The sequence below is a fragment of the Leopardus geoffroyi genome, chromosome A2, assembly GCF_018350155.1.
Source record: "Leopardus geoffroyi isolate Oge1 chromosome A2, O.geoffroyi_Oge1_pat1.0, whole genome shotgun sequence".
Classification (NCBI taxonomy): domain Eukaryota; kingdom Metazoa; phylum Chordata; class Mammalia; order Carnivora; family Felidae; genus Leopardus; species Leopardus geoffroyi.
Window position 1 is genome coordinate 62,449,868 of NC_059331.1, and position 14,725 is coordinate 62,464,592.

Below are 14,725 nucleotides of genomic sequence, written 5' to 3' on the forward strand. Positions count from 1 at the left end.
AACATTTAAAAAAGAAATTATACCAATTCTTCACCATCTCTACCAGAAAATATAAGCAGAGAAAATAATTCTTGACCCATTCTTTGAGGCCAGCATTACCATAATACCAAAGACAGATGAAGACATTACAAGATCTTTCTTGAACATAGATGAAAAATTCCTTTAAAAATACTAGCAAATACAACAATGTATAAAAAGAATTATATGTCATGACTAAGTGGGATTTATTCCAGGTGTGCAGGCTGGCTCAAGATTTGAAAATCATCTGGGGCACTTGGGTGGCTCAGTCGGTTAAGTGTCTGACTCTTAATTTTGGCCCAGGTCATGATCTCACGGGTTTGTGAGTTTGAGCTCCATGTCGGGCTTTGTGCTGACAGCATGGAGCCTGCTTGTGATTCTCTGTCTCTGTCTCCATCTCTCTCTCTGTCCCTCCCCTTCTTGCGTGCATGCCCTCTCTCTAAATAAAATAAAATAAAATAAAATAAAATAAAATAAAATAAAAAGGTTTGAAAATCATCTAAGGTAACCCACTGCATCAGGCTAAAAAAATATCATTGTATCAATAGAGGCAGAAAAAGAATTTGACAAAATCCAATACCCATTTATGATACAAACTCAGTAAAATACAAAAAAAGGAGAAATTCCTCAACTTGATAAAGAATACCTATAAAAACCTAAACTAAGGGGCACCTGGGTGGTTCTGTTGGTTGAGTGTCTGACTCTTGGTTTTGGATCAGGTCATGATTCCAGGGTTGTTGGATTAAGCCCTACATTGTGCTCTGAGCTGAGCATGGAGCCTGCTTAAGATTCTCCCTCTCTCTCCCTCTCTCTCCCTCTCTCCCTCCCCCCCATCCGTCTTCCCCACTTGCTCTCTCTCAAATTAAAAAAAAAAAAACCACCTAAGTTAGAACACAGTCAATGGTGAGAATCTCAAAGCTTTCCCACTGAGATCAAAACAAGGCAAGGATGTCCCCTCTCATCAATACTTTTTAACATCACACTGGGACTACTAGCTGAAGCAATAAGGCAAGGCAAGGAAATAAAATGTATACTAATTGGGAAGGAATAAATAAAATCTTCTTTGCAGATGACAAAAAGGTTCAATGAAAAAACTCCTGGAACTAATAAGTGATCAAAGCAAGGTTGCAAGATACAAGGATACAGTCAATCCTTTTTGAATAGACCAGCAATGATTAAGTGGAATGTGAAATTAAAAAGCCACCATTTACATTAGCACCCCCAAAATGAAATACCTGTGTATAAATATTACAAAACATGTACAAGATCTGTATGAAAAAACTACAAAACTCTGATGGATGGTATCAAATGACTAAATGGAGAATAGGCATCCCATGTTCATGGATAGAAACACTCAATATTTTCAAGATGTCAGTTCCTCCCAACTCAATCTACAGATTTGATGCAATCCCAATCAAAGTTGTTGTAAGTTATGTTGTAGATACTGATAAACTGATTTTAAAGTTTAAAAAAAGAGGCAAAAGACCCAGAATAGCCGACACAATATTGAAGAACAGAGAGAGGACTGGCACTGCCTAACTTCAAGACTCTATGGCATTGCTACAGTAATTGTAACATATGCATCTAGAGCATAGAGAGGGGTGCCGCTGAATTAATTGACAAACAGAACAATGGAACAGTTTAGAGAGCCCAGAAATAGAACCACAGTAAACACAGTCCATTGGTCTTGGATGAAGGAGCAAAGATAATAAAACACAGAGACAGATTTTTTAATAAATGGCACTGGAAAAACTGGATGTCCACATGCAAAAATATGAACCTAGACACAGACCTTACACCTTTCTCAAAAATTAAGTCAAATGGATCTTAGATTTAAGTTTAAAATGAAAAGCTATCAACCCTTAGAAGATGACAGGGGGAACACCCAGATCACCTTGGGTATGGTGACAAGCTTTTCACTACCAAATGCGTGATCCCTGAAAGAAAAAATGTAGAAGCTGGACTTCAATAAAATTAAAAACTTCTGACCTATGAAAGAAAATGCAAAGAGAATGAGAAGAAAAGCCAAAGACCAGGAGAAAATATTTACAAAAGATGAATCTGATAAAGGACTGTTACCTAAAATGTTACAAGAACTCTTAAAACTCAAAAACAAGAAAACAAACAACCTGATTAATAAATGGCCAAAGGCCGTGGTCACATCCCCAAAGAAGACAAACAGATAGCAACCAAGCCCATGAAAATTGCTCCACATCGCACGTCATCTGGGGACGCAAGTTAGCACAAGGAGGTAGAAGTGAGCACCTGTTAGAATTGCCCAGAGACGCCATCAACACTAAGTGGGGACGAGCACGGGATGCCACTCGTGGCGTGCACAGCGTGACCAGGGTGACAGTACCCCCATGCGAGAGAACACCACGTCCGCGCTGTGACGCAGGGAAGACACTTCTCTGACGTCCGCGCTGTGACGTGGGGTAGACGCCCCATGGGGTCCGCCCTGTGACGTAGGGGAGACGCCCCCGTGACGTCCGCGCTGTGGTGTGGCGGAGACGCCCTGACATCCGCTGCGTGATGGGGGGACACCCCCACGTGATGCACTAGACTGTAACACAGCAGCGGCTTCACGTCCTGCTGGTGATCCTCCCCTCTGCCCGCGATCCTCCCTTCTGCACGCGGCCCTCATCCTGTGAGCAGGTCGCCCTGCTGGCGGAGCCGTGTCCCCCCAGGCCTGGCCGCACCGGTGCCCACGTTGGTGCCGCCCCGCGGGTGGGAGAGGCCCCCCGCCCGTGGACGGGTCCTCCAGGTTGGGGAGGGTCCGACATGGCTGTGGACCCGTTAGGTGACTGGGTGCAGAGCGCAGCCCCGGGCCAGGGCTCAGAGCGGGGACCCTGCCCCGCCCCCCCCCCCCCCCCCCCCCCGGAGGCCCCAGGCCGGTCTCGTGCAGAGTTCTCTCCTCGCAGAGTCGCGGACACTTCTGACCCAGAGATGCAGGACATCACCGCCAGTGCTCCCTGAACACTCCCTGCGGACGGCCTCTCAGGGCCCCGGTTCACGCGGGGCAGTGAAGGGCACTAGTGCCCCCTGGGAGTCCGCCTGTGGGGGGGGAGGGGGCGGGCGGCCCCGGGAAGAGCTGGGGGTCTGTCGGCTCCTGCGCCGTGCTGCGCAGCCCACCCACACGCCTGCTGCACCCCTGTTCGTCGCCCCCTCCCCAGCGGCGCCCTCGGGTTCTCGCAGGCCGCTTGCAGCGAGAGCGGAGGGGGTTCCTAAGCCCGAGGCTCAAGCTGGAGCTCGGGGTCCCTCAAGTCAATGTCCCAGGGGCTGGGAATGTGTGTCTCCACCCAGGCCTGGGTGCTGTGAGGCTGCTCCAGGCCCTGACACTTGGGTCGCACGTTCTGGAGCAGGTCATGGGAAGGAATGTTTGGGCACCGTGCACGTACCTGCACTTGGTACCCCGATGGCCCACGGGTTGTGCACGCGGGTTGGGTGCCCTCCATCGCCCAGGAAAGCCCTGTCCTTTCCCGGGGCCCCTGGGGCACTGGCCTCGGGTGTGCCAGTGGGAGCCTGTGTCCAGGATCTGGGCTATGTGGATGTGACAGGAGCAAGGCTACATCCCCACCTTGATTAGCGGGGAGTGGGTGTGCCTCCGTGTCAGGACGGTGCCTTCACACTCGGGGGACCGGGCATCGCCGGGGGGCTTGCACGGATTTACATCATCCCCGGTGTTGGTCGGGAACATCTTTTTGTTTTTTTCCCCCGCAGGTTAAAAACAACTTCCCTGCTAGGGGCCTCTGGATGACGCGGTCCCGCCCGTTGGGAGTTTCACTGCGCCCTTGACCCTGCATTGTTTTTGTGAGCGCGGATTGCCCAATTTTCCGGCTGCTGGTGGGTAAATGGCATGCGGTGTGGAGGCCGACCTGGGTGACGGAAGAGTCCGTGTGGTTTCATCATCTGGCGATGCCCCCGCCCCTGTGGGGTCCCACGCTATAGCTCAGGGTGGGGGCCCCGCCCCTTTGTTCAGGGCTCACAGTGCCCCCTCACAGGTGGGGAGACCGAGGCCCGGATGTGGAAATCCCAGGTGCCAGCGCAGACAGTCCTGCTGGGAGGCCCGGAGCTTCCCCGATCTGCCCATAGGCTGTGCCCCGAGTCCTGGACGCAGCAGCTGACACCTGTTCCCGCAGCTCCCGCGGCCAGAGGCCGATAGGCAGGCAGCGCCCAGAAGGGACTGGTGAAGACAATGCCTGCGGCCCAGGCCCTTCACGTCCCATCTGCCTGGGGGCGCTGGCCACCCACTCTGCTTTTCTCAACCTGGAGCAGCGGTTTCCTGCCCTGTGCAGGTGAAGACTGTCTCCCGGGAGGTGCCATGGCATCCCCCTGTGGCTGGGACTCCACGAGGCTGAAGTTCTTTCTTGCCTGGTGGATGTAACGTGTTCGGCACAGAATGCTTCCCGTGTGTACCCCCAGGCTGCCTTTCCACTCTGCCCCCGCAGATACACCCTGATTACCGCTGAATGTGGTGTTTGTGACCCTCCCTGACGTTGGATGCACACAGGCTGTGATGGGGCCAAAGTGGGCTTCACCCCAGATGGTGAGATCCCAGGGAGGGTCCTCTGGCAATGCTGGTGAGCATGGCTTGGCACCAGCTGCATACAGTGGGTCTATAGGAAACCTTGATCCCCACTCCCCCTGCCCCTGCTCTCCCGGCTCCGTGGCTCCTGGGTCCAGTAGTCACTGGTCAGAGGGGCAGGGCGCCCAGCCTAAAGGGACATCAGAAGGAGGGTCTCAGTGCTGGTCTCTGGTCTCCGGGCCTCCCACCCTGGATCTTTCTGGAGCTCTCTTCTGACCAGCACCCCTGGCCCTGCCTAGACCCTCCCCTGGTGGCTCTGGGCCTTAACAACAGGACCTGAGCCTGTCGCACAATATTTAGGGCCTTTGTCTCCTGTTCCATCTGCTGTCTTTCTAGCTTCTGGGCAGGAGACCCCTGGGTCCTTTCCTGAGCACACGGCCCTCTTCCTGGTCCCTGCTTCACCTACTCTACTGTTGGGGAGGCCCTGCTTCTCCTCTGAGACCTGCCTGGGCTGGCACCTTCTGTGGGAAGTGCCCATGCATGGCTCGGTGCCCTCTCTCCTGCTCTTGGCCGCCCCGCTCTGGACTCTCCAGGAAAGCAGTCATGTCAAGGACCAGCCTGTCATCAGCCCTCACGGGGCATCCCTCCTGCCAGGCTGCGTGTGGTGATCGGCTAGCCCGTCCTCTGCGCCTGGCCCCGTGCCTGCGCGCACTGCGAGGACGGCCCCCCCTCTTCGTGTTCTCTGCTGGGGGAAGAACAGGTTGCTAGATGGACACTCAAGACAGGTGCTGGGAGGCACTGGGAGAGGTGGCTGCTGGAGGGATTAGGGATTAGGGGAGGCAGATAAGGCCTCGAGGGCGTAAGACGTGCATAACACGATAGGGGCTCTCTATTGGCTCACCCTGCACTCCCTCTCTCCAGTAGGGGTGACTGGGCAGAGTGGCCTCTGACTGGAAGTCACAGAAGTCACGGTGGCATGGACTTGAGGGCGTGGAAGGCCGGGCAGAGCCGTGATGCCCATGGGGGGCAGGAGGACCTGAGATTCACAGACAGGCTCCGACCCCTAGCAAGAGCAGCCACCCACAGGACAGACAGACAGGTGGCCCCTGAGGCCTCCAGGAGGACCCGCTCCACTTGTGTTGTTGTGGCCAGAGAAGAGGAGAGATTCTCTCTGGGTTTGGTGGCCGTTTGGTTTCTTACTACTCTTCTGAGACAAGGAGTGGCAATTGACATTTGGGAAATCAACCTACACAGAGAGGAACTTCCACTACGTGTTGGACGAGCGAGACCAGGGGTGGGGGTGGGGGCCTCACCGGGCAAGTGCACAACAGGGTGCACTGTCCAGGGCTGGCACTGGCCCACACACAGTAGGCGGGCCCTGAATGTGTATCAGACCGCCCTCTCTTTCACATACGTCTTTAAGGGACCATCTCAGGTGGACCCCACAGATTCTGAGTGGGGCAAGTCAGAGAAAATTCAGAGCACAAGTTCTTCTTGAGGGAATGGAATCATTGAGGAAACCACATGAAAACTAGCATTCAGGTAGTCGAAAGCATTGGTCGGCTCCTCACCCAGACGCTGAACTTTGCTCTGTAAAAATAATGACAAACACGACCTTGAACTTGTAACTGTGGCGATTTCCGCTGACCTTGTTTTGATTGTAGCTGGAGCCGTGGCCAGGGATACAGCAGAGCAAAGACGAGGGTGCTTACGCCAGGCCCCAGGCCCGGCCCAGTAGCTGCAGGGGGAGCCGGTAGGTTAACTGTGATTTGGTTACTCTTGAGGTTGATGATGCGAAGGATATGCAAGTGTCTGACTGTGTGAAATGGTGTCGTCTTCACTAGTCACGTAAATCCAGAAGGGTAAGAGTGTGCACAGGGGAGACCAGTCCCTCAGGGACCTGATCTCTCACCCATCCCCACCAAGGCAGGCACTGATCCCGGTGTCTTATCTGTTCTTCCCCCCTTTCCATGAATTTAGAGTCACAGAGACATGTCTCTATTCATATTACCTTTTTTATACAGACATTGCATATTCTGTACTGTCCCGGGGAAATTATTCTTAACTTATAAAACTTCACTGGTCTTGGGAATTTCTCTATGTGTGAATGTCGAGCCGCCCCCTTGTTGTTAACAGCCGCCTAGTTTCCGGGGACCTGGCGTCCACCTGCTGGTCCTGGGGACGGGCGGGCCCACTTCTCACTGCCTTTAAAGGTACAATGACTTTTTTCCTTGCAACCTCAGAGGATAGCCAAGAAATGGCAGTTTTCACTAAAGAAAAAGACTCGTTAATCAAGGCTGGATAAAAATTTGGTCTGCGTGGGAAAGTCAGGAAGCCCGGGGTCTGGGCTCCTTTCTGCAGCCCTGGCGCTGTCTCTTTGCGGGCTCTGAGTCCTGGTCCCTTCTGGAAACCAGTGAGCGGTCTCTGGGGGCTGAGGTGACCCTGGGGAAGAGGGTGGCACCAGCCCTCGGGGAATGTCCCTTCCCTCCCAGCCTCCCTCAGGGGAAAGGCTATGATGAGTGCAGGCCGTGGGACTGGAGGCCTTCCTGTAGACGGAGAAGTAGTTATGGGCTTCGTCCTAAAAACTGCCCAGGGCTCCTCCCTCCCTCTCCCTGGGCCTTGGTTTCCCCATTTGAAAACTGGCAGATGGGCTGGCCTTGTGCAGCTCCTGACTTCTGCTCCCCTCGGGTCTGCGGACGACCATGGTGCTGGGCGGGCAGGGGGATGCCCTTGAACAAAGCAAGCACTGGCCGTGGGCCCCTGGTTACAATTGCACTTTTCTCCAGGTCAGAACAGTAACAACAGGACAAACACGGCTGGAAACCTGGACCGGTAACCCTCCCTCCACCCACGGTTTGCGCAGGGCCTTGGGCGCACGAGCAAAACAAACTTTTTTTTCCAAACTTATTTTGAACGCCAGCCCTAAGCACGCAGCGCTGGCAATCATTAACCACCGGCTGAGGTGGGGCCGTCCCGCACCCTTCATAAGGTGCACGCGGCTCCCAGGGAGCACCGAGCACGAGCACCGGCCACCGCGCCCTCACCGCCCACAGCCAGTGCCAGCGTCTGTCTGTCCACCACAGCTGCCCGACGATGCCCGGGGCCCCCGCTGCCTGCGCCTGGCTGCTTCTGCTCCTGCTGGCCACCCGGCTCAGCGCGACCGCCGGGGCCCCCCAGCCTTGGCAGTGCGCGCCCTGCTCGCCTGAGAAGCTGGCGCTCTGCCCGCCTGTACCTGACTCCTGCACCGAGAGCGCCCGGCCCGCCAACTGCGGCTGCTGCTCCTTGTGCACGCTGCCCGAGGGCACTGCCTGTGGCGTGGCCAGTGCGCGCTGTGCCAGTGGGCTCAGCTGCCGGGCGCTGCCAGGGGAGCAGCGGCCCCTACAAGCCCTCATCCGCGGCCAGGGCACCTGCGTGCCCACTGGTGGTGACACAGGTACGACAGACGCCCCCGCGGGGTCCCCCCCCCGGCCTGTCCTCCCACAAGACAGATTAGGGAGGGTGGACAGGGGCAGGGGCTCCACCGAAGGAGTGGCCGGTCGGGAGCAAAGCGGCCCGAGGCCAGAGCTCGAAGGGGAGAGGATCTTCTGTCACCCAGACGAGCCCCACCACCGCGGTCCTGCGGGAGGTGCCCAGGAAAGGGGAGGAGAGGCGGAGGGCCCCCACAGCCCTGTGGGAGAGCTGGGAGGAGGGTGGCCGGCCCTCCTTTCCAGGGCCTGGAGCCTCCGGGGAGGCCTGGCGCCTCCGGGGAGGCCTGGCGTGGGGATCCCTCCTGCCGGACCCCTGGGGAGGGTTCGGAATGTCCTTTGTAAGGGACTCCTGTGCAGACTGTGCTTTCCCAGTGTTTACAGAACATAATGTGAACGCAGGCTGTAAACCTCGCTACGTTCACCACCATAGAAAAACAGTGTTTGATGTGTATGTCGCCTGCAAGGACAATCAGACCTTTCCTGAATTTAGCAGTGATTTATTTGTAGTGGGAAGCAGAGGAAACACCCCTTCCTCTACCCCCTGTCCCCACCTCCCCATCGGCAGGCAGGCGGACGCACGTCCTCTGTGACTCTCCGAGGACTCCCGCAGTCCCGTACTCTGGTAGGAATTCATTAGGGTGCGTGACCCTTCCAAGGAGGGACCCCGTTTTTCTGCTGGTTCTCCAACTTCAGAATCAGTAAAATGGAGTCACCTCAATGGTCCTCAAAGGAGTTGGGTCCCCAGGGGCCCTGCAGGAAAGCCAGTGGCTTCCCCCACCTGCTGCTTTAGGAGCAAAAACCCAGGAGGCCCTTGCCAGACCCCCAAAGCACAGAATTGCTGTTGGGTCGTCACATTTCCTGGAAACTGTCTGATGCATCTTTAAAGAGGAAGTGAGCAAGGGGCACCTGGGGGGCTCGGTCTGTTAAGCGTCCGACTTCGGCTCAGGTCATGATCTCCTGGTCTGTGGGTTTGAGCCCCGTGTTGGGCTCTGTGCTGATGGCTGGGAGCCTGGAGCCTGCTTTGGCTTCTGTCTCCCTCTCTCTCTCTCTGCCCCTCCCCTGGTTGTGCTCTGTCTCTCTGTCTCTCAAAAATGAATAAATGTAAAAAAAAAAAAAAAAAGTTTGACCACCCTTGGGGTCCCCACCTGGATACACTCGAGGGAGAGGCAAGGTGCTCGGGGAGTGCTCACGGGTCTGGGTGCTGAATCTTTCAGATGCGATGTCGTCCTCCGAGAGTGCAGACATGACCCAGGAGGAGCTCCTGGAGAATTTCCACCTGATGGCCCCTTCTGACGACGACACGCACATTCTCTGGAACGCCATCAGTAATTACATGAACAGCGGGACTCAGGTCGACACGTGGAAGGTGAGGCCCGGGCGGGTGTCCAGTAGGGCAGGCAGGCTCCGTGGGGCCCCAGGAATCAATGCTTTCCTTCCCAAGGCGGGTAGACGCTGCCCACAGTAGCTTTGTCTGGCTTTTCCCGCAAAGACTTTGAGCGGAGAAGCCTGCCAGGTGGCTTTGGCTGCGGCGTCTGGCCCCGGGACCTGGAGCTCAGCACAGGACTTTATGCCCCGTCCACGTTTAAAAATGGTGGTCAGATGCGCATAACATAAAATTTATGACTCTGGCCACATTAAAGTGTGGTTCTGCCGCCGTCCCCCTCAAGAACGTGTATCTTCCCATGCGGAAACTCTGTCCCCGCTAAACTCAAACTGCCCGGTCCCATCCGATTTGACGGCCGTTTCCAATTCTGCCACGGGAGGGCGACCAAGAACCAGAGTTGGCGCGAAGAGCTGGTTTGTGGAAGAGAGCGAGAACATTGCTCTGGCCACCGGGCACACCCAAAAAAGCGGAGGTTCTGACCCATTTCCCCGACGCTTCAGCGTCTCGTCTGGAAGTGATGGAGTGTGAAGAAAAGTGCCGTCTTATCTCCAAGTGCCAGGCGGACGGCTTAATCCTCGCTTGATCTGGCTTCTGTGAAATAATGAAATAGAGCAAAGGTGTTCATAATCCAGAACTCTGTGCTGTGGGAAGAGCTGTGGAGCCCCCACAGGGCAGAGGGGTAGGGGAGAGGCCGCGAGGGTGGGGGAGCTTCTGTCTCCCTGCAGCTGTGTGGCCTGCGTTCAGGGAGGGCACACCATCCTTCATCTTGACAGCTCAGAGAGCCGCCAGCCCCCTCCTCCGACGGGTTGGGGGGCAGCTCTGGCCCGCCCCCAGAGCCTCCCAGACCCCTCCCGTCAGTCCACTTTCCTGATCTTCCAGGGGCCCTGCCATCGGGATCTCCACGAGGTGCTGGGCCGTCTGAGCGAGGAACAGCAGTCGTCAGGACAGCTTTACAGATTCTATCTGCCCAACTGCAGCAAGAACGGATTCTATCACAGCAGACAGGTGCGTGCCTTGCCAAGGGCTATCCTCGTGGGGACCGTCCTGTCCAGGGCATCCCTGCAAAACCCCGCTTTCCTCGCCGGGGAGGGGGCCAGTCCCAAATACGCACCGTAAAGCCCCATAACCGACCACATTAAGTAAAGAGCCACCCCTCAGGACTAGGGGCGGCCAGATCCCGGGAGCCTGAAGACCAGCTCCGTGGTCATGGCCAGCGGGGGACCCTGCGCTCAGCCAGGGGCTCTGGGTCAAGCCTGAGCAGGTGGGGGACGGGCCCCTCAGGCTCCAGGTCTGTCTCATCTATAACACAGGAGGAAGCTGGACTTAGGAGAGCGGGTGTCCCCTTGGACATGGCTTCCTGCCTTTGTCCGCACAACGGGAAACCGCGAACTTCGTTAAATACAGTAGCATCCTCCAGCTTGCCACATAATCCATGAGATCAAAACCAAGCCTACACTTCATTTTCAGGGGCTCTTTAGGACTCAGTGAAACACAGGCTCTGGGGGTGTAGCCAGGGGAAACTGACGACGAGGCAGAGCTTTCCTGATGAGGAATTTGCCCGGGAGTCCGAGGGGATGGCAGCCACCCACGGGATGTACTCCTGGGCTCAGCAACCCCGCTGTCGGGGCCACAGAGCAGACAGCCATGCACACACCGTACCCTTTCGCACACGCATGACGTCCTCGTCAACTGCACACTCGGCCTCGGTCTCCATTTTACAGGGAGAGCTGGGCAGGAGGGTGTTGGGTGAGCCCTCGGTCACGGTTGTGGCCACAGCGAGCTGGCGTGCCCGTGGCCAGGCGCTCAGCCATGGTGCTGGTGAAGCCCCTCCCCCTCCCCAGCTTCGCGGGGCCACCCCTGACCGTGCACCTCGTGTGTCCTGCCTCTGCAGTGCGAGACGTCGCTGGATGATGAGCCGGGGCTCTGCTGGTGTGTCTACCCATGGAGCAGGGAGAAGATCCCGGGGTCCGTGGAGGTCAGAGGCGACCCCAACTGCAGTCAGTATTTTAGCAGATAGAGCTGCCAGCAGCTGTGCTGTCGTCCGTCACCCGCCCCCCCCCCGAAATATTTAAGTACGTAGCATATTTATACTCTAGAAACAACACACTTCTCTCTCCGTGTGTGTATGTGTATATGAGCACACGTGTTGCTGACACTTAAAGCTGTGTATTTATTCCATGTACATGTATCCTTCTACACGGTCACTCCGCCCTGTGGGTTTGTATATCACGAGACACGTTCATGTTGCTGGGTGTAAATACTTGTAACTCCTCCGAGTGCCCTGCTCCTGCCTCTACGGAGCAGGGGAAATACAGCCTGGAAAGTGCAGAGCTGAAACGTGTGGCAGTGATTGTTTTCAGGTGACCTAACGGGGGTGGTTGAGCCGTACCGAGAAAGGACTCGCTCTGTACCCACAGATCCGAGCGAGCGTCAGTTCGCAGGGAGAGTTCGGTGCTGATCGTGTGACCAGAGCTGCGCATGGTGGTGTTACTCAGAGTTAAGATTGTCTGCACAGTCAGACACGCTTGCATGGGCCGACCTGGTCGGGACAAATACTGCACCCGGGGACACTGCGACTGCCGTAGACACTGGTTGAATGTACCTCCTTTGTTTCTGAAGTCCCTGTCACTCACCCCTCCTCACACAGCTTTGGTGGTTCAGGATCCCTGTCTGCTGCTGGCAGGTCTGCCCTTCCCCCAGTCACCTCCTGGGGCCTGACCTCTGATGATCTGCCCCTTCCCTGCCTCCATGAGCAGGCCAGGGCTCCCCCATCTTACATGCAGGACACCAATACTTCCTTCATTTCCCCTCCTCCCCTGCTGCCTCTGTCTTGTGCTGTCCCCGTCATCTGCAGGGTCTTCGGGACTTCACTGTCTCAGGTGGGCACCCTGTTGGCCCCTTCGGTGTGGATGGCTGGGTCCTGAGCATGTGGGGCTTTTCTGCTCCTTGGATCCCTCGTTCCATCAACTATTCCTCACTTTTCCTGATTCTGCCCTGCACACTCTTCCTTCCATATCTCACCCACCCCCGTGGGTCCCACCTGGCCTCTTGGCTGCCTCCACCCCGTCTCCTGGGAGGCCCCCTCCCTGGGCTGTGGGAAAAGGCAGAGTCTCCCTATCTCAACCCCCACCCTCTGCAGTCTGGCCTGCCCCCAGAGCCTCCCAGACCCCTCCTGTCAGTCCCCTTTCCTGCTCTTCCATTTGGGTCTCTCCCTCCACCCTGTGCCCCGTGGGTGCCATCCTCTCTCTGCCAAGCCCCCAGGAGTGACCTGTGAACTCAGCATCCAATTTCATATTATCTTAAAAGACAATGGACACAAAATCCGCAACCAAACACTAGTAAGCTAAACCTGGCAACATATGAAAATATTAACAATTGAAATCATCCTGCACTATGACTAAGTGGGATTTATCTCAGGAATGCAAGGTCATTCCAACACCCTAACACCAATTAATGTAATAAATCATATCAATAGAATAAAAAACCAAGATCACATGGTCATCTCAACGGACTCAGGAAAAGTATTTGATAATACCCAATACCCTCTCACGGTAAAACAAAACTAAAGCAAACAAAATAAATCTCAACAGACAAAGCACAGAAAAAACTTCCTCAAGCTGACAAAAGGGAGCTAGGAAAATCCTGCAGCTGACAGTGTAGTTAATGGGGAAAAGCCTGTGTGCCTTCCCCCACAGACAGGAAACAAGGTAAGGATGTGTGCTTCCACCACCTCAATTCAACATTCTACTAGAGGTTTTATCAGTTGGCAAGAACGATAAATAAAAGGTATTCAGATAAAGGCAAAATAGGACTACCTCTATCGAAGATGATATGATCTTACATATAGAAAATTCTAGATAATCCACTAAAAGACTATTCAGTGAGTTTAGCAAGGTTGCAGGATGCAAGATCAATATACAAAAATCAATTGTATTTCTGTATGCTTGCAACAAACAACCCCAAAATAAAATTTAAAAAACAGTCTCACTCATTTTTTAGCGTTAAAAAAATAAAATACTTAGTGGTGCATTTAACAAAAGAAGCACAAAATAAAAACTACAAAATACTGTTGAAAGAAATTAAAGATCTAAATAAATGGAAAACATACCATATTCATGGAATAGAAGGCTTGACATTGTCAGCATTAAACACCCTCAACTAACCTACAGCTTAAACACAATCCCTTCTGGAATCTTAGCTGACTTCTCTGTAGAAACTGACAAGCTGATTTTAAAGTTTACATGGAATCACAAAGGGCCAAGAAAAGCCCAAATGATCCTGACAAAGAACAAAGCTGTAGGATTCTACCTCTTAATTGCAAAACTTACTACAAAGCTATGGTAATCAGTGTTACTGGAGTAAGGACAGGCATATAGATCAATGCTATAGAAATGAGAGGCCATTAACAAACCCAAACACTGATGATTTTCAATGAGGGTTGGAAGACCATTTAATGAGGATCAAATAGGTTTTTTCAATAAATGTGGTTGGGAAAACTGGATAGTCACATGTAAAAGAATGACATTGGACCCCTACCTCACACTATATGGAAGATTAATTCAAAGTCAATAAAGACCTAAACATAAGAGCTAAAAATATAAAATTCTTAGAAGAAAACATAGCAGTAAATCTTCATAACTTTGGACTTAACACAAGACTCTTAGATACAACACCAAAAACACAAGTGACAAAACTAAAAAGATAAATCAAATTTTATCAAAATTTAAAATTCCTGTGCTTCAAAGGCCACCATCGAGAAAATAAAAGAAGAACCCACAGGACGGGGGGAAATATTTGCAAATTACAAATCTGATAACACTGGTATCTAGAATATATAAGGAACTCTGACAACTCAGTGGTAGATTTTTTTTAAATGTTTATTTTTGAGAGAGATCAGGTGGTGGAGGGGCAAAGAGAGAGGGAGAGAGAGAATCCCAAGCAGGCACCGTGCTGTCTGCGCAGAGACCAACATGGAGCTTAAACCCATGAACCGTGAGATCATGACCTGAGCCAAAATCAAGAGTCAGATACTTAACTGACTGAACTCCCCAGGTGCCCCCTCAACTCCGTAGTGTGAAGACAACCCAATTCAAAAATGAGCGAAATATGTCAATAGACTTTTCTCCAAAGGAGACACACAACCAGCCAATTAGCCCATGAAAAGATGTTCAACATCATTAGTCATCAGGGAAACGCAAATCGAAACCCCAGTGAGATGCCACTTTGCACCCGTTAGGCTGGCTGTGGTCAAAACACCAGGCTGGTGGGGATGTGCAGAAGTCGTGCACCTCGAGGGTAGTCATGTAAAATGGTGCAACCACTTTGGAAACC

At 53.6% G+C, this 14,725-nt stretch overlaps 1 protein-coding gene across 1 annotated transcript; it reads left to right on the forward strand.

Annotated features, from left to right (window-relative positions):
• Positions 1–7,534: 7,534 nt before the first annotated feature.
• IGFBP1 (insulin like growth factor binding protein 1) lies at positions 7,535–11,724 on the forward strand. The gene is made up of 4 exons (XM_045494220.1): positions 7,535–7,976; positions 9,225–9,376; positions 10,274–10,399; positions 11,286–11,724. The coding sequence occupies exons 1-4, from the start codon at positions 7,637–7,639 to the stop codon at positions 11,409–11,411; spliced, it is 744 nt and encodes a 247-aa protein (XP_045350176.1). The 5' UTR covers positions 7,535–7,636; the 3' UTR covers positions 11,412–11,724.
• The last annotated feature ends 3,001 nt before the right edge of the window (positions 11,725–14,725 follow it).